Here is a 24,654-nt window from a genome sequence, read left to right as displayed (position 1 = left end):
TGTTTTTGCACAAATACTACAACAACTACTACTACAAATACTACAAGAAATACTATGTTTGGGCAGTAATACTATTATTTGCTATAAATACTATTATTTGGCACATATACTATAATCAGCAGATATACTATAACATAACAGAAATTCTACGACTTAGTAGTACACTCTAATATAACAGAAATTTTAACTGGGCACAAATAACATGATTTGGCACAAATACCATGATTTGGCAAAAAGATACCATGATTTGCCACAAATACGATCATATTGCAGAAATACTATGATTGGGTACAAATACTATGATTTGGCACAAGTACTATGAATAAGTACAAATACTATGATTTGGCAGAAATACTATGATTTAGCAGAAATACTACGTTTTAACATAAATAATATCTTTTCACAGAAATTTCTGCTAAAAGGTACTATTTCTGCTTTTTAGCAGAAATACTGTAATTTGGCATAAATACTATGATTTGAGATAAATACTATGATTTGGCAGATATACTATATTCAGCACATAAACTATAACATAACAGACATTCCTCCACTTAGTAGTAATCTCATAACATAAAATAAATATTATGGTTCTGCCCCAAAACCATGATTTGGCACAAATACCATGATTTTTCAAAAATACTATGATTTAGCAGAAATACTATGATTGAGCAGAAGTACTAAGATGTAGTAGAAGTACTTTGATTTAGCACAAATACTATTATGGAGGAGTAATATGTAACATGGGAGAAATATTGATACAGACACACAAACATACACATACACAGAGCCTAAAGGGAGCAGTGGCTGTTTAGAGTCTGGGCTTGGTATATCTAGGTCAGCTAAATTAGCTGCACCTGCTGTAATCAGCACTTACACACACAGACACAGAGAGAGGTATGAGTTTTCTGCAGTGTATTTCTCACATTCAGGATTCCCCTCGAACAAATGGCCATAATTTCCTAACCGTAGGGGCTAGAACGCTCATTCTGACACCGTTTTGTTCAGAAGAGATGGGGGAATCTGCAGGTCTTCATAAATCAGAGATAAAATATAAATTATTAAAGATATATGACTTGTAATACACTGTAACTGAGCAGAGGCAAAGCAAAACTGCCTTGACTTGCCCTCAAACAATGTTTTGTAACTCTAAATCTATATGGAGCATCAAAATCATTCTTTCACCGTAAGAAACAGCAGGCTTTGGTGAACAGTCATGGGAATTTTCAGATCTCTGTTGAAATCCATCAAAAAGATATGACGAGAGAAAAAAGTGCCACATTTCCAGAGTTTGAAATCTGAACAGATCTGAGCGAATGACGAATTTCCTACCCTCAAACAAGTGTAACTCATCTCAGAACGGTAATAGGTGAGAAAAAAATTCTTGAATTGTGAGCATCAGGAGTGTCTGAAGATATATTTGCACAAGCCTCATGTCTCAACTTTGTTTCGTTAAGGAGATATGACGATTTGAAAATGCCTCTCATTAGAGAATTCCAGCGCTGATTTTGAAGAAACTCTCCATTGAGTTTCTATGGAGAGTTTTCAGACTTTATGTTACTCTAAGGAGATTTGCAAAACATCTATAAGTCCCACAAGAATGATAGTGACATTTTCTGAAAGCCAGCAAAAATACCTACGTTTTGATGTATAATTTGTGGGGGTTGAGTGGAAATTGAACGAGTAGCATGAAGTTGTTCAGACAAGTGGTGAAAATTCAGAAAGTTTCACTGTCCACTCTGAGTTAATTGCATAGCAACCATAACAACGCATGTATTTTCTGAAAAATCACAATTTTGCAACTGAAAACTTAAAGAGAGATACGATTTAAACGGTAGAAGGTCTGAAAAAGCTGAATCAGACAGGAATAGCCCAATAGTCTGAGAACATTTTAAAGTTTGAATGGAGTTTCTGGGTGAAAGTATGACAAAGTAGTTAAGTTTCAAAAACAAGCAAGTTTTAGCAGAATTTCTGAAGATTTCCATTCATTTCAATGGGACAAATTAAAGGAAAAAAGTGTAATATTTTAAAAAGTATAACAGTAATAAACACCAAAAGTCATAGCCTACGTCAGCAGAAAGAGCAGAACAGTATAGAGTTTGAACGGTGAAAATCGGCTGAAAACTGAAGCAGTAGTTAAGCGGCAAAAAACGTACGGAAGCAACCAGAATAAAGTATAATAAAGAATAAAGAGAAACAGGAACTCAATAGTGTGGAAGCCCTTTTAGGGCATCCACACAATAAAGAATAAAGAGAAACAGGAACTCAATAGTGTGGAAGCCCTTTTAGGGCATCCACACAATAAAGAGAAACAGGAACTCAATAGTGTGGAAGCCCTTTAAGGGCATCCACACAATAAAGAGAAACAGGAACTCAATAGTGTGGAAGCCCTTTAAGGGCATCCACACAACTAGAAAAATTTGCATTTCCTGTGAAAATGCTGTGTGGATGCCTTAACGCTGAAGCTGTCTGCTGAAAAAGCTGAAAAAGATGAAAACTTGCAAAAAGTTGTATGGTGGTGAAAAAAAAAAATATTACCCTGAGCAGGATTCGAACCTGGCCCTCCTGGTCTCAAGGCAGCTACTCATCTCACTGAGCTAAACTCATTCTCTCAAAAAGAGGAGGAGAGACCGACAATTCTGCTAAAATGAGCAGAAGCTACTGAGAATTGTGCTGATAAGAGGAGAAAAGGCTGAAAATTTTGCAGAAAAGAGGTGAATCAGCAGAATTTCTGCTGAAAAGAGGTAAAGAAGCAGAAAGTTGCGCTGAAAAGAGATGAATCAGCAGAATTTCTGCTCAAAAGTGTTTTTTCTGAAAACAGCTGAGATTTGTGCTAATAAGAGGTGAAAAGGCTGAAAATTTTGCAGAAGAGGTGAATCAGCAGAATTAGGCCTTAAAAGAGGTGCAAATTCTGCTGAAAATAGTTCAATCAGCAGAATTTCTGCTGAAAAGAGTTCTGCAGAACTCTTTTCAGAATTCTGCTGAAAAGATGTTTCTGCTGAAAATAGCTGAAAAAGCTGGGATTTGTGCTGAAAAGTGGTGAAAAAACAAAAAATTTTGCTGAAAAGGGGTGAAAAAGCTGAAATTGAGTTAAAAAAAAGTTTAACTGTTAACTGAAAGAAATGTTGCCATAAGCGGGATTTGAACCCGGGCCTCCCAGTCTGAGAACGGCTGCTCATCTCACTGAGCTAAAACACAGGTCATCCCGGCAAGGAAAAATTAGTGATGCCACTGATAATATGGCAGAAATGGGCAAAAAATATTGCAAAAAAAATTCAATATCTCAAAAAGTATAGAAGTTATGAGCACCAAAAGTCATAGCAATAATTAGCAGAAAGAGCAGAATTTTTTAAAGTTTGAACTGAGAAAATCGGCTGAAAACTGAGGGAGTAGTTAGACGACAAAAAACGTACGGAAGCAACCAGAATAAAGTATAATAAAGAACTAGAAAAATTTGCATTTCCTGCGAAAATGCTGTGTGGATGCCTTAACGCTGAAGCTGTCTGCTGAAAAAGCTGAAAAAGCTGAAAAGTTGCAAAAAGTTGTATGGTGGTGAAAAAAAAAAAATTGCCCTGGGCTGGATTCGAACCTGGCCTTCCAGGTCTCAAGGTAGCCACTCATGTCACTGAGCTAAACTCATTCTCTCAAAAAAGAGGAGGAGAGACTGACAATTCTGCTAAAATGAGCAGAAGCTGCTCATTTTTTGTGCTGAGAAGAGGCGAAAAGGCTGAAAATTTTGCAGAAAAGAGATAAATCAGCAGAATTTCTGCAGAAAAGAGGTAGAACAAAAGAACAAAAGAGAAAACTGAAAACAGGCTTTGCCATGACCGGGATTTGAACCTGGCCCTTCTGGTTTCAAGGCAGCTGCTCAGCTCACTGAACCAAACTCATTCTCGCAAAAACAAGAGATGGAGAAAGGGACAATTTTGCTAAATGAGCAGAAGCTGCTGAAAATTGTGCTGAGAAGAAGTGAAAAGGCTGAAAATTTTGCAGAAAAGAGGTGAATCAGCAGAATTTCTGCAGAAAAGAGGCAGAACAACTTGGTTCTGCTCAAATTCACCAATCAGAGGTACTGCCTCTGTCTGCTTCATCAGGCTGTGTACTTGTTTCTGCCATGGAGCGTTAACAAGAATCTGAGGTCCATATTAGAAAAGCTGCTAAAATCATAAAACTTTGCAGAATTGTAATAAATTAGCAATATAAATTACAGGTCTGTGATAGTGTATAAATTTGTAGTGGAAAAAAACAAAAAAAACATGGACCAAGGTGGGATTGAACCCACGACCTTTGAGCTGCAGAGCCGTGTCATTACTGATTGCGCCACCTGGAAAGGGGGCGGCGGTCTGAAAGACAGATACTTGGGCAGTCAGAAAATAGATCGCGGTGAGAGGCAAAAAACGCCGTTTTTTGGAGTTACAAAACGTCGTGTAACTCAAAAACTAGGAGGAATCAGCGGACTTTGGTGTATTTTGACTGCGATTTTCATAGCTCGTTCTACCTCCGTCGCGGAGATATGACGAGAGAAGAAACGGCTTCATTTCCAGAGTTTGAAGACTGAGAGAAGGACAGATTTCCACCCCTCAAACAAACGTAATTCATTGCTCAACGGTAAGATAATTGTAAAAACTGCTTCCACTGTGAGTGTCAGCAGTGTCTGAAGATATATTGGCACAAGCCTTATGTCCTAACTTTGCTTTGTTAAAGAGATATGGCAATTTGAAAATGCCTCCCGTTACAGAATTTCAGCTCTGAATTTCAAAACCTCCCCATAGACTTTGAATGGGGACTTGTCAGACCTTGTGTCACTCCGAGGCAAATTGCGAAAAAACGATAAACCTCAGTGACATTTTCTGAAAGCCAGCAAAAATACCTACGTTTTGATGTATAATTTGTGGGGGTTGAGTGGAAATTGTGTGAGTAGCAAGAAGTTGTTTAGACATGAAGAGAAAATTCAGAACGGACCAGCACTCACTCTGACTTAATTGCATAGCAACCATAGCAACGCATGTATTTTCTGAAAAATCACAATTTTGCAACTGAAAACTTAAAGAGAGATAAGATTAAAACGGTAGAAGATCTGAAAAAGCTGAATCAGACAGGAATAGCCCAATAATCTGAGAACATTTTAAAGTTTGAATGGAGTTTCTAGGTGAAAGCATGAGGACGTAGTTAAGTTTCAAAAGCAAGCAAGTTTTAGCAGAATTGTGGAAGTTTCCCATTCATTTCAATGGGAAAGAAAAAGTGTAATATTTTAAAAAGTATAATAGTAATAAACACCAAAAGATATAGCCGGAATTAGCAGAAATAGCAGAACAGTATAGAGTTTGAATGGAGAAAATCGGCTGAAAACTGAGGGAGTAGATCCACGGCAAAAAATGGGGGAGCAACTTGAAGAATAAAGTTTAAAGAGAAACAGGATCTCAATAGTGTGGAAGCCCTTTAGGGCATCCACACAATAAAGGATAAAGAATAAAGAGCAACAGGAAAACAATAGTGTGGAATCCCTTTTAGGGCATCCACACAATAAAGAATAAAGAGAAACAGGAACTCAATAGTGTGGAAGCCCTTTTAGGGCATCCACACAATAATAAAGAATAAAGAGAAACAGGAACTCAATAGTGTGGAAGCCCTTTAGGGCATCCACACAATAAAGAGAAACAGGAAAACAATAGTGTGGAAGCCCTTGAGGGCATCCACACAATAAAGAGAAACAGGAAAACAATAGTGTGGAAGCCCTTTAAGGGCATCCACACAATAAATCCGACGAATAGTAATATGTGTGCCTCTTGGCATAGGCACACATAATAATAATAATAAATCCGAGGAATAGTAATATGTGTGCCTTTTGGCATAGGCACACATAATAAGAATTTATATTTGCATTCTCTTTTTATAAATCCAGTGTGTGACTTGTAGCAAAAAGCCCTTTAAGTGCTCAGCTTGAGAAGAAAAGTGCTACATAAATACCTGTCCATTTACCAAAAAACAGTATTATTTCTTATATTATTTCTTTGAGACATGTTACTCTCTCATGAAAAACCAGTTTCTTTTGAATTTGATGGCAGCAACACATATAAAAAATGTCAGGTATGTGTGAGAGAAACGGCAGCATGATATTCAGCCTAGATCCTCCAGATGGCATACTTCAGTTATGTGGTTGACGAAGAATTATCATTGTTTTAAAAAAGGGGACATTCTATAACACCACTGTGCCTTAAAGTTACACGGGTTATTTGTTTATGCTGGGCCCACCTCTCCCCCTAGATACAAACTATCTATCTATCTATATACTATACTATACCATCCATAGGGAGCTCACTGAATGGTTTAAAAAGGATGAAAATATGTGACGCATATACCATGGTCCTTAAATCTCAATCCATTTGAGTAAGGGTAATGCTCAGAGGTGTTAGCCTCTTAAGGTTCAGTCAGTCCACTACAATCATCATTTAGTGACAGAGTTAGAGTTAACTTCAAATCTACTGCCTTAGCTATAATTTAATGTATCTGGCATAAATTAATTCAGTTCAGTTTAATTCAATTCACGCAAAAAACAGCTGCCTCAATGTGCTTTACATTGTTAAGGTACAATATCAGAGAGAAAACCTTGACAAATCAAAGGACAGTGGAAAGGAAAAACTCCTTTTTAACAGGAAGAAACCTCCAGCTGAACAAGGCTCAGGAAGTAGCAGACAGCTGCATAAATACAAAAATATTATATTAGAACAACTATGAGGCCAAAATGCATATTAAAAAAAAATGTAATTTGAAAGTAACTTCTAGCTTCTGAAACTGTAATGGTTGTGCATATGGCTTTAAATGTAGCCTAACCCTTACCTGTTCCAGTGGCACAAGGTGTCTTACTATGTTAGCTTTTACCCTAAACTGTCACCTTAAAGTCTATCATAACATCTCTGAACCTCGGCACTGCAAATGAACAAAGCTAAGATGCTGTTTTGCCACTTTAGCTGAGTGGGGTTTTTTTCTAATCTGTAAGATTTTACTGTTGCACTTTTCTCAATAATTTGTTTGACTAGTCAAAAGAAAAATCTTGAGTTTAAGATTTGGAATTTATGTGGAATGTGGAATTTAAACTTATTTATATAGTCTGGTTTTGTAACAGTGCTGAGTGACCCTGTTATTTCTATATGTTTTGGAGAGAAATACTTTCTGAAAGCTGGAAGAGCTGTGCATAGAGCCCGCCCTCCTTTGCTTACCTGTGCCACATGGATGTATTTTGTGATGACCTCTGCACGGGTCTGAGGTGTGAGTTTGCTGAGAACCATCAGCTGCACCCATTGTGAAACGCCGTTGAACAAAGCAATGGAGCGCTCCAGAGTCAGGTTGTCCACCAAACAGCCATGGATCACATAGCTCTGATAATCAGTGAACTGGGAACGACAGAGTAACATAAATCAGGTATCTGCCTTACAGAATCAGAGAAGATCCTACGCAAAGACTGAAGCTGAAAAAAATGTCCTTTACATACAGTTTTTGTGCCAGTGTTAAAACTGCCTACTTCTCTGCCACCCTACATTTTGATCTGGGTCCTATTCTAGGAAATCTATTAAACACCTAACCATATGTCAGCCAGTGTAAGCCTTCTCACCCACATTATTTATTGATATATAGAATTCAGTTAAGCTGTTTGACGATTAGACCCCGATGGCCCATCACAGCAGAATGGTATCCCAGCAAATGTTCAGCTTTCCAGAAGCTCTGCATCTAGTATGAGTTAGCATTCGCTTTGAGCCACAAAACTGCACAGCAGATCGGGGCTGATTTTGGGAACCCATGCATGTCCTGAAAGGATAAGGTTATTTCATTTTTCATAAATTCCATTCATCAAAAACACTGAGATCAAAGGCCCCATGGAACTGTTTGAAGAAGGGATTTAATATTGTAGCCAGTGTAGCCATTCTGTGTGCTCAATTCTGAAGTCAGGGATGGGTTCGAATTTTCCCAAGACATAATCATGCAGGATTTCTTCTTGCTCATGGACTCTTGTCTTCCGTGGAGTTTGGTATACTGGCTGTCTGTGAACTTCTGTGCAATCTAAAGTAGTTTTAATCCGGGTATGTGCACATGTGTATATTTCTAACAGAGGACACAGATGTGTTACACCCTACAGTTGTGATACAGCATTCCTTTATTGAGGTCTCTGGAGATGTATGCTATAGCAGGAAATAAGTCAGCTGCTGGGGTTTATTGATGCTTTCCAGTCGGTGGTTACAAATCCCTTATGCTGAATACATAACCTGGGCCATGTACTATGAAGCAAGTTCAACAGACCCAGGGTGTGTTTTTGTTACCTGGATTCATTTACCCCTAGTTTGTCAATCAGGATAAGTGGTCACATGAAGCTAGTTATCAGCTTGCTAAGCTGCGTTTTCCCTGTGAGTTCACATGAAAGGGGTGGTCATTACCAATCTAAAAGGGGTCTTTTATGGATCATATGACTCTTCTTCCATCTCAAATGATCCGTATGAGGGCCACATACTCTGAAGCCATTATGAAATGGTAATTATCAGTAGCATGCGACAGTCCAGTATGTGTGTTCTTGTAGCTATATTTCTAGCAGTGTAAAAGTGACTTAGCAGGAGAATGAAACATAAAAATATTTTATACATTTTCCAAAATCACCAAATTAACTGTATATGGCTGCACATGTAAAAGTTATTCCACAGTTATTCTCCAAGCAGAGAATCTATATTAAATGAAAGAAACAGTGAAAATGTGGTATTTAAAGGTGATTTTAACCTGAAACTCATAACCAGCTTCTGACCAGAGGCCTGCAGTATGGAACAAGCTTTTAGGGTTTTCGGTTCTCACTACCAAACGTTACTATTGCTAACGTATAAGCGGATGCATAAAGGCTAGTTATTATATGGCACCTTTCTGCTTAACGTGAGCTCTCAAAATATTTTATACAGCGTTTCTCATTAACACACACGTTCAGTTTTTTGTCAAGACTTATTTTGGGGATGGAAACAAGAGCCCATCGTACAAAGGGATTGAAGCACCTCCCTTCGAATGGCCTGCTCTGCCTCTGGAGCACAGCCACCTCTGCGGATCCAACCTGCTCTGAAGCAGATTATGTTTCACATTACAGAGATCAATAGGCCTTAAAATATCTCCTACTGACCAATCAGTTATCCAAAAATTATGTTTGAATTCTGTTTTTGTATCTATTCCTCGCTCTCAGATCCTTAAACAGCACAGAGGGAGAATAAAAATTAAATCTGTTGGCAGTTATGTTCTGAGGGCAACACTCACTGATACTTTTCCCTTACATTCACAGTATGTTTTAATACATAAACAGCAGTGCCTTACTAAAATCAATGAATGAAGCCCAAACTGTGGTTCACATTGTAACAGGAATATATATAATATAATATATAATATATATATAATATATAATGTATTAAATAGCAGCAGCAAGCATGCTGCAAGTAATTAACTTGAATTAAAATCTTTATTTTTTTTATTTTACTGCTTTGCGCACTTAATACCATATTTATGATTTGCTGCAGCATTCCCCGCTTGTCATTTTTACAACAGTGTCACATTTTACTGGTATATGTTTTTTATAGATTTTTGATTACCATTTGATAATGTCTCTGGCAGCATTTCCTGAATAAACTTGGAGTAGTTTTTATCTGGAAGGTGTAACTGTTCCTGTTGGGCAACTGAAATCTTAGACCACATGAATCCAGCTACTCTTCATTTTTATGGATTACTATATTGTGGTTCTCTGAGTCAACATTGAATCGGAATCAGATCAAATCGAAATCAGTGATGATACCCAGCCCTACTTTTCCCTGCTGCTGGATAGGACTGGGAGTGGACAGTCAGTAGTAATGCAACCCTGGGGATGGCTCTCCTTCACAATCCCACTTATCACATAGCACCATAGGTGTGTGTGTGTGTGTCTGTGTTCCTCTTTATAACCCTCCTTCTACGGTTCTGATATGTCCCATCCTAGTCCATTTTTACTTTGTTTTGCCATTGATAGATAGATGGTGTGCCACAATACCTTCTTGTTCAAGGTTTTGACTGTTTCACATGTATTGTTTTCATGTTGATCATGTTTTAATAAAGCTATATTAAGGGGAAGTTTCTTATGCCCATCTGTATTTAATGAACCTGTGAGCCTTCTTTTTACTATTTAAGTTTTAGATTTCCTCAGGGTGAAATACCCCTACGTGGTGTCATAATTAAATTATTTATTTTCCATGACCCCACAAGTACAGTAGCTGTAGAATAGTTATGAAAGAAAAGTTTGTAAGAAGGTATTGTATATAGAGCACTAAAATTGTATTAGGATTCATCCTCTGCCGACCATGATTTCCAAAACCATCCCTGGGCCACAAAGCAGGATCACTCAACAGCTGAACGTACTGATATCCTTCGGATGGATTTGAATTCCAGGAAGGTGAGATGCTCAGCCAGCTCTATGGGTTCCAGGTGGTCAAACAACAGGGAGGCCTTCCCTTTTTTGGTTTGCTTTTTCCGCTGGGTAATTTTTCTCATCCAGTCGTACGATGGACTGCAAGAAGAACAATTGAGAAGCAATTAGCCACTCGAATAAAAGCATAAGAATCATCGGAACCGTTCTTTGACATGTTTAAGCTTTAGATGTGTACTCTTTAGTTCTCATGGTTGTGTGACTTAATTTGGATTATTTTATTATTTAGAACTGTAAGTCATACAACACCAGTGTAGCCTTTTGATGGTAAAAATAAAGAGCTGGAAATGACCAAAAAAAATTGTCCCCTTTAAATAAAACATATTTTATTTTATTATTTTTTTAATTTTTTTTTATTTTACCTTTTTAAATTTTATCCAGCCCAGATGTTACATTTTGTTAAAATTGACTGATTATATCAAGAGTTTCTTCAGCTGCATCTGTGTGTCCTTGATGTCTTACATGGTTGAGATGTCGATGAATTTGAAATGCTCCTCACAGTCAAGCTGAGCTGCCACGTCTCTGAACTCCTCTGTTATTCTAATCAGACCCAAGTCCAGGTTGAACTCTGCAGGAAATGTCACTATCCAGTACCTAAGTACACATATTTGGAATTGTACATCAAATAGATAAACATGGGACAAATGCAGATATAGTATATCCTTTATTAGTGTGGAAATTCTGGGACATTTATGACATGTAAGCCCCTTTACGATGGGTGGTATGATGCAGGAAGTTTGACTGTCTGACATGTAGGAGAATGTATGAGTACCAACTTACCTCATTAAATAACAAATGTTCAGCCTGGTTCTTTGGCAGTTGTCACCACTGCAGTTACGGTACGTGGGCTTAAGTTAAGGACATTTTTCAAGATTTAAAAAAAAAAAAAAGAAAAACAGCAAATCAACAGAACAAGGAATTGGTTTGAATACAAAAGCACAGAATCACCATGTGATTTTGAAATGGCGTGTATTTGTGAGATGAAGTGTGTGTGTTACACTCTGGACCATGTGATTTTGTAAACCCAAAACTTTGCTGCTTCAAGGTAACAGTGCTAACCATCATGTCACCATGCTGCCCTCAAGCTTTGCCTCTAATAGATTATGCACGACATCTCATCCAGTTGCCATCAGCCTTCTCCTTGACACCTTATCGACTTGGATTAGGAATGCAAAAGGCAAACACCAAGTAGCTCAGCGCAGTCGTGTGGCGTGTGAGAGTAAGGACCCAAGATGCAGGCGTAGGCTGTGATGCTAGTGAGCTTTATTTACAGAAGTGGCAAAGTGGCAAAAACAGGAACGGAGGAGCTACCAAAACCTAAAAAACCTGGGAAAAACTAACCAACTAACCTGAAACCATTAGGACACAGAGTGATGAGCAGAGATGACACAGAGACTGTAGGGCAGAGATACACCAAGTAACACATACAGAGCAACGACGAGCAAAGGCAAACACACAATATATATACACAGCATGAACATGAGGGAACAAGGAACAGATAGCAACACAGCTAGAACTAATTGGGCAAGACAAGACAAGGAAGTAAAGCAGAATACACTAACATGAGACAAGACCTTCAGAGTAAAACAGGAAATCCACAGACTAAACTCAGAGGCACAATACTAACACAGAACAGTGGGAACACAGAACCAAAACTAACAAAGACACATCAAGAAATCAAAGATTAATAATACCAAACAGAAAACACTGGGTCACCGACCCAGGACATTAGTACTACTAATTTCAGTCATAAGGGTGATACTTTAAGAGCCATATATTTTATGAGGTGGTACTCATTGTGAAAATGCTTTACTGTAAACATGACATTAAAGCTAACAGCCAGAGACAGAGTGTTGCTAAAGGGGAGTGTGCCAATATTTAGGGAGGTTTAAAGTAGAACTGAAGAAGCTTGTAGGATTGTGCATTTCTGCTCAAACTCCTTCTTAGGGTCCAATCACCATCATCACAACATTTTTTTCTGTGAAGTGCTCTATGGGCTGTTTTTACCCACTTTGCTGTCAGTTAGCTTTGGGGTAGTACTTAAATAGACTACTGAAAGAAAGATTTTGTGCATGTCCTTGTTAGCATAGAGATTTGTACAGTGAGTTTGGTGTTATATTGTTGCCTACCAACTAAACAGGCCATGTTGCAAAGTAACATAACTGTAATTTAACAAACTACTTTGTACAAGGAGAAAAGTAATGCATTGCTTCAAAAAACAGTAAGGGAGTAATGTGTAATATATTACTTATTATTCCATTACAGACCTTTCCTGCACATAGATAAAGAGGTGATGACTCCACAAAGTCATGTTAAAGTATACCTTCTTTAAGTCCTAAGGTTTTATGTAACATGGCATATTTAAGTCAGTAAGAAAGATTTTTAACAATTAGAAAACATTCCAGACATCCATTCCTGTAGCTCAGCAGGTAGAACAGGTCATTTACTAATCGGAAGGTTGGTGGTTTGTTCCTTGGCTGCTCCAATCTGGATGCCAAATATCCATTGGCGAGATACTAACCTTAAGTTGCTCGGTAATGCATCCATCAGAGTGTGAATGTGCGTGACCATTAGATGGAACGCACTTCAGTAGAAAGAGCACGTGGGGAAAGTGCTGATATGGATGGGTTAATGAGGCAAGTTGTATTAAGTGCTTCTAGTTCTCAGATAGAGTAGAAAAGCGCTATATAAGAACTAGTCCATTTACTGTTACCCATCATTTTTTCCAGGACCATACCAGCAAGGTCAAATTGCACTACTCAGAGAAACTGCAAAAGCATGAGAACTAATTTCAAACTGTGCAGGCCTCACTCAGCATGATGAATATTAGAGTTCACAACAGTGCATTAACAAAAAGATTGAACAAGTATGGCTTATTTGGAAGGGTTGCTAGGAGAAAGCCTCTTCGCTCTAAAACGAAAAAAAAAACAAAAAAACAAAACATTGCAACAGTGCTTATTATTTAAAAGTTGCAGCTCAACAAACCACAAGACTTCTTAAACACTGGGCTGGAATAATCCAATAAGCATTCTTGCCCAGGTCCTCTACAGTCCTATACAAGCTAATCCGGAGGTTAGCAGCTAACAGTTACAGAGAATTATGACCTAAAGGTTGGGCTGAATCTAAATGAAGAGCCAGGCTATGCTCACAGTATAGGGCCTACTACACCTCACAACCAAGTATCCAGACCGTCAGGAGGTCCTGAAAGGAGGAAGAAGAGGAGGAGATCAGCAGGAAAACAGATCGATAGAGAGAAGGGAGAAAGGAGACAACAACAATGGTGTGTGTGTGCGTGTGTGTGTGTGTGTGTGTGTGTGGCTCTATTTTCATTGCAAAAAAAATTAAAATAGGCTGGCAGCGTCGTTTTCCATTAAACACAAGGTCTGTTAGAAGTTTTAGTGAAGTTATATTGTAATGGTTACTTTTCTTTTCTTTTTCTTTTTTTGGTTTCTCCATGTGTCTGATTACTGAAGTAAGAAAAAAAAAGTCTGATCTATAACAACATAGTTAAAAAAGAAAAGGCTATGGCCGAGTCAAAGTCCAGACCTCAGCCTCAGAATGCTGTGGCAAGACCTTAAGAGAGGGGTGCATAAACGAATGTCAATGCACTGAAGCAACTTTCTAAAACATTGCAGCTAAACATGCTTCCATAAGCTGCTTAATCATTTTTCATATCATTTGTATTTTGCCTTAGTTTGTGTTAAGTAAATAATAACAATTTGTGGGATGCATTTAAATTAATTTAGATCCTGGCAAATTCCAGATGATTTTTTATTTCAGTATGTCCTGATATTGCAAGTGGATATACTGTCTTTTCACCATGGCTGTATATACTTTGTCAACAGGGTAATTATACAAAATTGAATGAAGTTGGTGTTTGAATTTAAACCAGGTAAAAAGCTGCATTACAACCATTTGTGTCTAATAGTACAACAAACCACTTACTGAGCAACTCCAAGGTCACTGATCCAAGCTAAGATCAATACCACTCATTTTACATAAATGTACACTGGCATACCAAGAGAGCAGCTGAGAGAGAGGCAGCTGCTAGCAGAAATCATCAAATATCATTTAAGAGACTGTCTGGAATACCATTAACCAAATAAAAGCTTAGGTGAGATTTCCTGTAAGGTGAATGAGCCCTCCAAGCTTCAGACAGAACTTCAGTATATTGTTGGACCATTGCACTAATGTGTATGAGTGTCGTGATTTCTACAAGGTAGGATATATCATCAGAAGTTTTTGCGCCAATTCAGAGGATGTAACATACCAACGGTGCATCAGCAGCACAATGCGTGGGAGGGGGTTACCCTGCAGGTCACCACTGTCATCTGCGAAGAGCAAGTCCCAAAATTCAGTTTGAATTCTTACTGCTTTCTCACTTACTTAGCTCAAAATAAAACATTGGTGATACACTATGTTTTTCTGAATACAGAATTAATGCAATTATGAAAAATTGAACAGCCACCAAAAATTAGGGGTGTCCCAACATTTTTGCACAGTGGTATAAATTTAGGGACTGCCTAAGTTATTCTCTGCAAATTACCACAAACTAATTGCAATGCAGTGAATAAGGGACCTTTAGGACCCCTGATGGTCTGTCTCACTCACCAAATCCATGAATGCATTCATTTAAAAGAGCATCAAGAGACGCTGCCTTCCCCAGTGTGGATGATCCCATGATGCCAAGCTGGAAGGAGGACAGAGAGTACGTCATTAGAGCGAGAGCACATCTGGCAGGACAGGAAAGAACACGCTTTAAAGAGCAGTTTCTGATCAAGTGAAGAGGAAATTCTCTATGTGCTCATGCTAATCTGTACATGGCAAAGAAGGCAGGGAGTTTAACCACATTTTGCTTGCACAATAAGATGGCCTTCACTATTTGCTCACTATCCACAGAGCAGAGAGGATTCGTTTTTCGATGAAACAGGAACAGTGAGTTCACCAATGACCATGCTGTCCCACACGCCTGAGTCCATACAGCATGATCACTCAAAGAGGAATGATTATCTCATGACAATCTATTATATCAAGCCTAGTATGAGTATTGTTTTTAACAACAATCTATGCATTTGGGAACTGAGGAAACCAACTGATGTACATTTAGAAGCAAATCATTTGAGTGGGTTACAGTTATGGACTAAATTGAGAAAGGTTGTAGATGGAGAACAGGGGTGGGCAATCTCAGTCCACAAGGGCCAGTGTCCCTGCAGGTTTTAGATGTGTCCTCGAACCAACACAGCTGATTTAAATGGCTAAATTAGCTCCTCAACATGTCCTGAAGTTCTCCAGAGGCCTGGTAATGAACTAATCATGTGATTAGTAGCCTAAAGCAGATAACTCGTAAGCTGGAGAGGAAATGGCGTGTCACAAATTTAGAGGATCATCATTTAGCCTGGAGAAATAGTTTGCTGCTTTATAAGAAAGCCCTCCGCAAAGCCAGAACATCTTACTATTCGTCACTGATTGAAGAAAATAAGAACAACCCCAGGTTTCTCTTCAGCACTGTAGCCAGGCTGACAAAAAGTCAGAGCTCTACTGAGCCAACAATCCCTTTAACGTTAACTAGTAATGACTTCATGAACTTCTTCACAAATAAAATTTTTATCATTAGAAAAAATTACCAATAATCATCCCACAGATGTAATATTATCTACAGCTACTTTTAGTACCATCGATGTTAAGTTAGACTCTTTTTCTCCAATTGATCTTTCTGAGTTAACTTCAATAATTACTTCCTCCAAACCATCAACGTGTCTTTTAGACCCCATTCCTACAAAACTGCTCAAAGAAGTCCTGCCATTAATTAATTCTTCGATCTTAAATATGATCAACCTATCTCTAATAGTCGGCTATGTACCACAGGCCTTCAAGGTGGCTGTAGTTAAACCTTTACTTAAAAAGCATCTCTAGACCCAGCTGTCTTAGCTAATTATAGGCCAATCTCCAACCTTCCTTTCATATCAAAAATCCTTGAAAGAGTAGTTGTCAAACAGCTAACAGATCATCTGCAGAGGAATGGCTTATTTGAAGAGTTTCAGTCAGGTTTCAGAGCTCATCACAGCACAGAAACAGCTTTAGTGAAGGTTACAAATGATCTTCTTATGGCCTCTGACAGTGGACTCATCTCTGTGCTTGTCCTGCTAGACCTCAGTGCTGCGTTCGATACTGTTGACCATAATATCCTATTAGAGCGATTAGAACATGCTGTAGGTATTACAGGTACTGCACTGCAGTGGTTTGTATCATATCTATCTAAGAGACTCCAATTTGTACATGTAAATGGAGAGTCCTCTTCACACACTAAGGTCAATTATGGTGTTCCACAGGGTTCAGTGCTAGGACCAATTCTATTTACATTATACATGCTTCCCTTAGGCAGCATCATTAGAAGACATAGCATAAATTTTCACTGCTATGCAGATGACACCCAGCTCCATCTATCCATGAAGCCAGGTATCACAGACCAATTAGTTAAACTGCAGGAATGTCTTAAAGACATAAAGACCTGGATGGCCGCTAACTTTCTGCTTCTTAATTCAGATAAAACTGAGGTTATTGTACTTGGCCCTGAAAATCTTAGAAATATGGTATCTAAGCAGATTCTTACTCTGGATGGCATTACCTTGGTCTCCAGTAATGCTGTGAGGAACCTTGGAGTGATTTTTGACCAGGACATGTCCTTCAATGCACATATTAAACAAATATGTAAGACTGCTTTCTTCCATTTGCGCAACATCTCTAAAATTAGAAATATCCTGTCTCAGAGTGATGCTGAAAAACTGGTTCATGCATTTATTACTTCCAGGCTGGACTACTGTAATTCTTTATTATCAGGATGTCCTAAAAACTCGCTGAAAAGCCTTCAGCTGATCCAAAATGCTGCAGCAAGAGTCCTGACAGGGACTAGAAAGAGAGAGCATATTTCTCCAGTTTTGGCTTCCCTTCATTGGCTTCCTGTTAAATCCAGAATTGAATTCAAAATCCTGCTCCTCACATACAAGGTCTTAAATAATCAGACCCCATCTTATCTTAATGACCTTGTAGTACCATATCACCCTATTAGAGCACTTCGCTCTCGCACTGCAGGCTTACTTGCTGTTCCTAGAGTATTTAAAAGTAGAATGGGAGGCAGAACCTTCAGTTTTCAGGCCCCTCTTCTGTGGAACCAGCTTCCAGTTTGGATTCAGGAGACAGACACTATCTCTACTTTCAAGATTAGGCTTCAAACTTTCCTTTTTGCTAAAGCATATAGTTAGGGCTGGACCAGGTGACCCTGAATCCTCCCTTAGTTATGCTGCAATAGACGTAGGCTGCCGGGGATTCCCATGATGCATTGAGTTTTTCCTTTCCAGTCACCTTTCTCACTCACTATGTAACATATATTAAATAAATTGAATTTAAGTAGGGTAAAATAAATACGAGCACAGCATAGACATATATTAATGGTTTATTGCCATTTAGCAGTATACCAAAAGACAAAAAGGCACCACATCACTACTAATACATGTCACATATTAGTCATTTAAACAGTAATAACATTTTTACTATACTATAAATAAATAAATAAATAAATATATATATATGAATACTATATCTAAAGATAACACAACAATTAATACATGGATTGTTTAATTTATAAAACATCAAAAAGTGATAAACACATTAGAAAGAGCAATAGCTTCATAACAGACCAATAAATCAAGACATTTTCATCAGCAGATGTTTGCATGTTCAGTAAAAATATTTCAACAACAAGTTTTTGAATAAAATTATCAATGAACTTCAGCCTTACATTATGTAAGGTAAGTTTAATGTTAGACTTAGGGCTGCTCGATTATGGCAAAAATGATAATCACGATTATTTTCACTGAAATTGAGATCTCGATTATTTGACGATATTTATTTAACAATAACAATGTATTGAATAATGGCTTTAAAGATTGTCAAAAAATAATATAAAATAGTGTGCAAATACCGATAACAGTGCAAATGTTTGCAATGTAAAAAATAAATGAAAAATGTAAACATTAATGTTTAGTGAACTTCAAAATACTGCATAATATTTATGCATACAAATAACCAAACATCAAGGCAAGCTGTGTAGCCACACAATGCACAATTGCATCAAACTGACATTGAGGTATGTCAACTAAAGTTGCTGCTCCTTCATTGTTTGATCGTATGTCACTTTGTGAGCGGTCTTCAAATGTTTGAATAAATTTGTAGTGTTGCTCTGTGGTGCAGCTACGACACCGTAGCAAAGTTTACACACTATGTCTACTTAATCCACGTCTGACTCCGCGAACCCATAATGTTTCCACACCACTGAAGTCGTTTTATCTCTCTTTCCAACCAGCGGCATTCTCTCTTCAGCAGCCATTATCCTCTCCTCTCCAAATAACTTCTGCTTAGCTTCCCTCGGGTCCTCTTAATTGTTATGACGTGTGTTTGAATTGCAGAGAGGTGCGCTCGATTTGCCACACGGAGCAGCGCGAGAGTAAAGCACAAGGGAGGTGCTAATAATCGGCTCAGTCATTTTTAATGATCGTTGAAAGCCCAGATCGTAATCGAGATTAAAATTCGATTAATTGAGCAGCCCTAGTTGGACTCATGGTTCTTTGTTAGTCCAGTTTAGGATAATGTCTCTGACGTATGTGTCATATCAAATATATGTCATATCAAAACAACCCCACACCTGCAGTTGTTTCAGTTTTTCACAGGTGTTTCCTGTCAGCTGGTCAACCTCACTCAGGTGGACATCCATATCAGCCAACCAAACAAAAAGCTCCTCCCTTTGTGCTTCAAATCCCTCCCACTCTGAGACAAGGAGCTGAGAGAGAGAAAACAAGGGTCAATTATAAAGAAGAGAGAAAAGTGAAACCCTCCTCAGAAGGTCTGACTCGCATACCTGCAGTCGACCTGTGATGGACTCCAGTTTGGCGTTCACGTCATCCCAGTGTTGCCAGCAGCCGAGTCTGCAGGGTGCCCTGGAAGAGCCGAGTTAATGTAGACTCCTCCTGGTCAGGCTGGATGAGCCGAGGTCTCCCCTCTCGCCGCCGCCTCTGAACACAAAAACAGAAATTGCATGTGAACCAGGAGGTGCAGATTTTTTTGCTATTCTTTCCTAAATCCAGACTTGATAATGTGGAGGTATTTGGAAAACTTTTTTGGCCAGCGGATGACTGTTGTCTCGCAGAAAGTCAAATCAAATGTATGCGATACACAATTAATTCACGAGAACAAATTATAAAAAACAAGTCCAGTTCTTCCCTGATTTCAAGTGAATTCTGCATCAAAACAAGGTAACAGAATTAAAACGAGAGTTTGCAGCAAATGTGAGCACAAAGCCTCACTTTGTACAAGCCTGCTATTAAAGTTCTCCTCTATGCAGATGACTTTCCTGTTTTCAAGGCACAACTTGGATCTGCTGTACAAATCTTATAGATACACGCTAAATGAAACAGTAGTGTGCACGACTCCAGATTCTGATCCCTCATCCTAATATGGTCCCAAAAGGCTCACAAAAAACATTGGAATAGCAATAAAGCAAATGTTGAGGCTTCTAAATACAAAGTCCATAAACCAATGGCTGACATGGGTTTTATCATGAGGGTGATAAATATACAACATATGTTCTTAAGACTAAAAGTATAATACAGATTTTAGTCTGAGAGATTTGATGTTCATTTACATGCAGATGCACTATAAGTGCCTGCTCTGTGGTTTTCCACAACGTTTTGCAAATAACTATTTAACACAGGAAGTAGGTGAACTAAAACAAGTCATCTTTCTTTGTGAGAGGACAATATTAATGAAACAAACCTCAATGACATCATAGAGATCCCCAAAGATGCTCCTGCTGCTTTTCTTCCTCCTCATCCTAAGCTTCCTCCTCCTTGTCCTTGACATCCATCCAATTGTAATTCAATCTAATTGTTTTTCTCCCGCTCCTCTTCCTCATTTTGTTGGAGCTGTGAAAAGAATTAGTGTGAATCTGAATTATTTTGTGCAAACAAGAAAAATCTACAGCTTTTCGGTCAGAGGTAGTCTTGTGATTTAAGCCAGGTAGAGTAGATTTATGTGTTGATGCTACCTGCTTCATCTCTGCGACTGGCTGCTGAGTGATATTTACACCCTGGCTGGATTACAAACTTTAACCACGCGCTGAACTTTGGCCCAGTGTTGATACCTCTTGTTAGTATAATGACCTCTTCTTGGCTTAATGTACGATGGTGGATAAATGAAACGTACAAAGAAAATTTAACTATATTACAAATGGACATCTATCTTGGTAACATCAAATGGCCGGAGCATAACTTGTCAGCTAGTCCGAAAATTAGTTACACAGGAACAGTCACAGACACATCTTCTAATGTGTCACATTTCTATTCATTCAAAACACTTGTGCATTGCTGTGTTTTATACAGCTCTTATAGAATTCAAAGTACAGGCTGATGTGAGTATTTAATGTACGGCTCAGATCTACTGAATTTCAGAGTTTCTAGAGCAGACACAGCTCACATCACAACAGGCTTCAGGCGCCATTTTAGTGACATTAACAATATTATAAATTTTAATCAGTCTAGCTGACATTACGTTATGTACGCAGCACGCAATAGAACCACATATTTTAGAAGCCAATTAGTTGGGAGCACTTTCACTTAATTATAACAGTGGTTTTGTTAGGAAAACAGTTCTTTATACCGATACTAAATTGCGTTAACGTCAACGGCTAACGTATGTAACATAGCTAACTGTTATTGTTAGCACAGCATTAACAGCAAGCTACAATGACGAGTAACAAAAACAAAACAGTAAAAAGGTTTTAATGAAAACGTTTTACCTTTTCCAACAGTCCCAGAATCCAGAGCTTCAAAGACCAGCAGGTACTCAAGACTGTTATCCGTTTCGCTGTCACCGTCCGTGAGAAATAGTGGTGGGCGGATCGATCCAAATATCGATAGTATCAATCCCAAGTCGGGATCGGGATCGGATCAATACTAGGCTGGCTGGTTAGATCGATTCTTTACTTTGAGTTCTGCTTGTTTGCTATGCTGTGCTGTGCTTTCGGCAAAAACGAAACAGCCAGGTCGCTGGACTCACAGCTCCCGTGTCAGCCGAGAGCAGGCACACTTTGCCCCCCCCCCCCTTTTGTTTCGGTGTTGCGCTGACACGTCACGTGACTTAGACACTTTGGGGGTTATTAAGTTGTTTACATATAAGTTATTTTACATATTAATTTTTACCAATTGTTTTTGTTGTCGAGAATTTGTAATTTGTATATTATAGTTTATCAACAGTATTTGATTTAATTTGTTTACTGGTTTGCGTGCACTTAAGATTAAAAAAATAAATAAATAAATAAAAGATCGCCACCACGGCAGACCCGATGGCATTTTCATGCTTTGCAGCATCATTTATTCTTACAATAATCACACGGTTGCTGTAACAGTACATTCAACGTCTTCAGCTCTCCCGCTGGCAGCCGTACACATCACCACCACCAAACCTGCAGCGGCATCGCAGAACACGCCCTGCCCCATACCCCCCTCGCCCGCTTCCCCCCACCCCGCGAGCAGGCAAGGGAATCGGCCCGGACCATCGGCGCCCCATGCCCCGGCCCAGCGACGGGGAAGTGTCCACTCTGGCGGTCGCTCGCTCCTCTAGCAGAAGCCCGGGAGCTGGCCTGATGGCCACCCATATGGCAAGCAGAGGCGGCGGAGCAGGAGTGGAAGTGAGCTGGGGCTCAGAGGCAGCTGGGCAGACGGCCGAAGCGGACAGCATGCCGCCCTCAGGCAAGACCCCCGCGCACCTCGACCTCCATCTCCAGCTAGGCAGGTCCCGCTGGCGCGCCAGCCTCCGGCTCACCCCGAGCCGCCCTTACAGTGATCACCCGGTTGCTGTAAGAGTAGCCTACATTCAACGGCTGCAGCCCTCCTGCTGCCAGCTGTACACATCAACACCAAAAACAACAACAGCACAAGCAGGGCACCGGTTTTAAGCCGGTGAGGCATCATTGTAGATGCAGTGAAGGTGAGTCAATCTCACCTGCAGCAGCATCGCAGACCACGGCCTGCCACAATAATAAAGCATTTTTTATTTAATTATAAATAAATTATTTCTCGTAATTATGTCATGAGTTTTAAGTAATTAATAATACAAAAGGAAAAATCACAAAAAACACTTAAGGTCATGAAAATTAATTTCGATTTAGCAATTCAATGAGGCATCCACCTTATTTATTGAAAAGTATCGGTATCGGTATTGGTATCGGCGATACTGGCCCGTATTTACTTGGTATCGGATCGATACCAAAATATGCAGTATGGCACACCACTAGTGAGAAAGTGTTTTTTCCCTTAAAAAGTTCAAGGCCCGCCGGTCGCGCAATCTGTCTGCGCATGCGCAACCCAACGATTGACACTCTCTCTCTCTCTCACTGTCATTTATTTGGCTCGAAACACATAAATTGCTCAGTGATAAACAACTACTGAGATCATTTACCTAAGCAGTGTGCTTTGTCAAAACTAAGTGTGTCGGTAATGAACACATAAGTATGTTCATTACACTGAGATTCTGTTGTGCAATTGTTATTTATTAGTATTTTATAATTTGACTTTACATACTGCTGGGTGGTTTGTAAAGTTTACAATAACTAGTATTTTCATTATGCTATATTTTCTAATATATATAATAATCTCAAAAGTAATACCTTGAAGCAGAAAATAGTAATACTTTATTAAAATTTAAAACTGAAGTACAGTATTTGGATGTGTGTATTGTGTCTACTGTTTGTTAACTCACCATATTCATAAACATCTTAATAAGAAATTCCATATTCTATTACCACATTATTTGTGATCAGTGGGTTTGCGGGGTTAGGGGTGTGAGGGGTAGGGTCTTTAGGCTTTGGCCCCCACCCCTGCCACCAGTATATTTTTAAGCAAGTATTTCTAACTTTTATTTGAATATTCAGTTTCCTACCATCTGCTGTTAAAAGGTAATTGCCAGGTAACCCGCCCTCCCCCTTCGCACACACATGCACACAAACAAAACACAAAACTAATTCACAGCCTCATTATAGTGAATAAATATTTATGCCATTTTACACCATCAAACTTAGATAGCTAAGGATGAAGAACCTTTTGTTCTTTAAAGAACCATTTGTAATAGCTGAAGAACCATCGACAAAATAAAAAGGTTCTTTGACGTATGATGGTTCTTTAAAGAACCATGAAGACATCTGAAGAACCATTTAAGAACCATAATTTTTCTGAGTGTGTGCTCATTTGCATAAGAGAGGCTACAAAGAGGGGTTTTTAACCTACACAAAAATGCTCCTCCAAATTTCAAACAGTGTATAGCTCAACTGTGCAGACGTGGAATGCTGACTGAGTGACAAGTGGCCTGAAGAGGAAAGAGAGTGGCAACTAGGGATGGGTATCGAAACCCGGTTCTTGTTGAGAACCGGTTCCCAGTGTTTCAATTCCTTGGAATTGTTTGCCATTTTTGCAAACGATTCCCGTATCGATTCCAGTCGCCCCGAAAGACGTCACCATGTTGCGGAGCGTCATTTACCTGGCAGGACGCCTAAAGCAGCTCAAACGCTCAAAAGTTTGGTTATACTTTACGAGAACGGATGACAACAGGGCAACTTGTAATACTTGCAAAGTAGATATTTCATTTAAAGGAGGAAACACTACGAATATGCAAAAGCATTTGCTCACAAAACACGCGATAACCTTAAATGAATGTCGTGTTTTTTAATTCCGCTCCAGACTCGTGAATCTCAACCCAGCAGCAGCGGTAACGTTTGCACGTCCTCTCCCCTTAATGCGGCAGGTAAATAATCAGCTAACAGTGCATATTATGTTAGCGCGATCTGCCTTATTACAAAACCTACCATTACTGTGCGTTGCATTTAGGTGACCATGATGAGACAGACAGACAGAGTCTGGCTGGCTCAGATGCTGGCAGTTGTTGTCGCTGCAGTCTGCCATTAGCGTCTCCTTTCAGGCCAGGATAGACGAATGTCACCGAGCAGTGACTAAGTTTGTGGTCAAAGGCTTGCACCCATTTGCCACAGCAGATGGTAAGTGAATGTATTTAATTGTAGGCAGGGACATTACTGGATATTCTTGTGTAATTGCTACGGAATAATTTATGTTATACTTTGTTAATGCTAC

At 39.0% G+C, this 24,654-nt stretch overlaps 1 protein-coding gene across 10 annotated transcripts in view; it reads right to left on the bottom strand.

Annotated features, from left to right (window-relative positions):
- rasgrp3 (RAS guanyl releasing protein 3 (calcium and DAG-regulated)) overlaps positions 1 to 24,654 on the bottom strand; it is a 562,943-nt gene that overhangs the window by 515,584 nt on the left and 22,705 nt on the right. For 7 of the 10 annotated variants that reach the window (XM_025897308.1, XM_025897306.1, XM_025897304.1 and 4 more), the window contains 6 exons: positions 15,077 to 15,155; positions 14,694 to 14,796; positions 11,246 to 11,308; positions 10,928 to 11,059; positions 10,399 to 10,546; positions 7,215 to 7,388 (listed from right to left, as the gene is read on the bottom strand). In XM_025897308.1, the coding sequence (XP_025753093.1) occupies positions 7,215 to 7,388; positions 10,399 to 10,546; positions 10,928 to 11,059; positions 11,246 to 11,308; positions 14,694 to 14,796; positions 15,077 to 15,146 (690 nt within the window). In that variant the 5' untranslated portion in view covers positions 15,147 to 15,155. Of the gene's footprint in view, positions 1 to 7,214; positions 7,389 to 10,398; positions 10,547 to 10,927; positions 11,060 to 11,245; positions 13,667 to 14,693; positions 14,797 to 15,076; positions 15,156 to 24,654 lie in introns of those variants that run through there. The other 3 variants (XM_025897313.1, XM_025897311.1, XM_025897312.1) reach the window with 3 other exon arrangements.

This window comes from Oreochromis niloticus, linkage group LG13, assembly GCF_001858045.2.
Source record: "Oreochromis niloticus isolate F11D_XX linkage group LG13, O_niloticus_UMD_NMBU, whole genome shotgun sequence".
Classification (NCBI taxonomy): Eukaryota; Metazoa; Chordata; class Actinopteri; order Cichliformes; family Cichlidae; genus Oreochromis; species Oreochromis niloticus.
The sequence above is the reverse complement of the archived record's forward strand: the minus strand, read 5'-3'. Positions and strand labels throughout refer to the sequence as shown.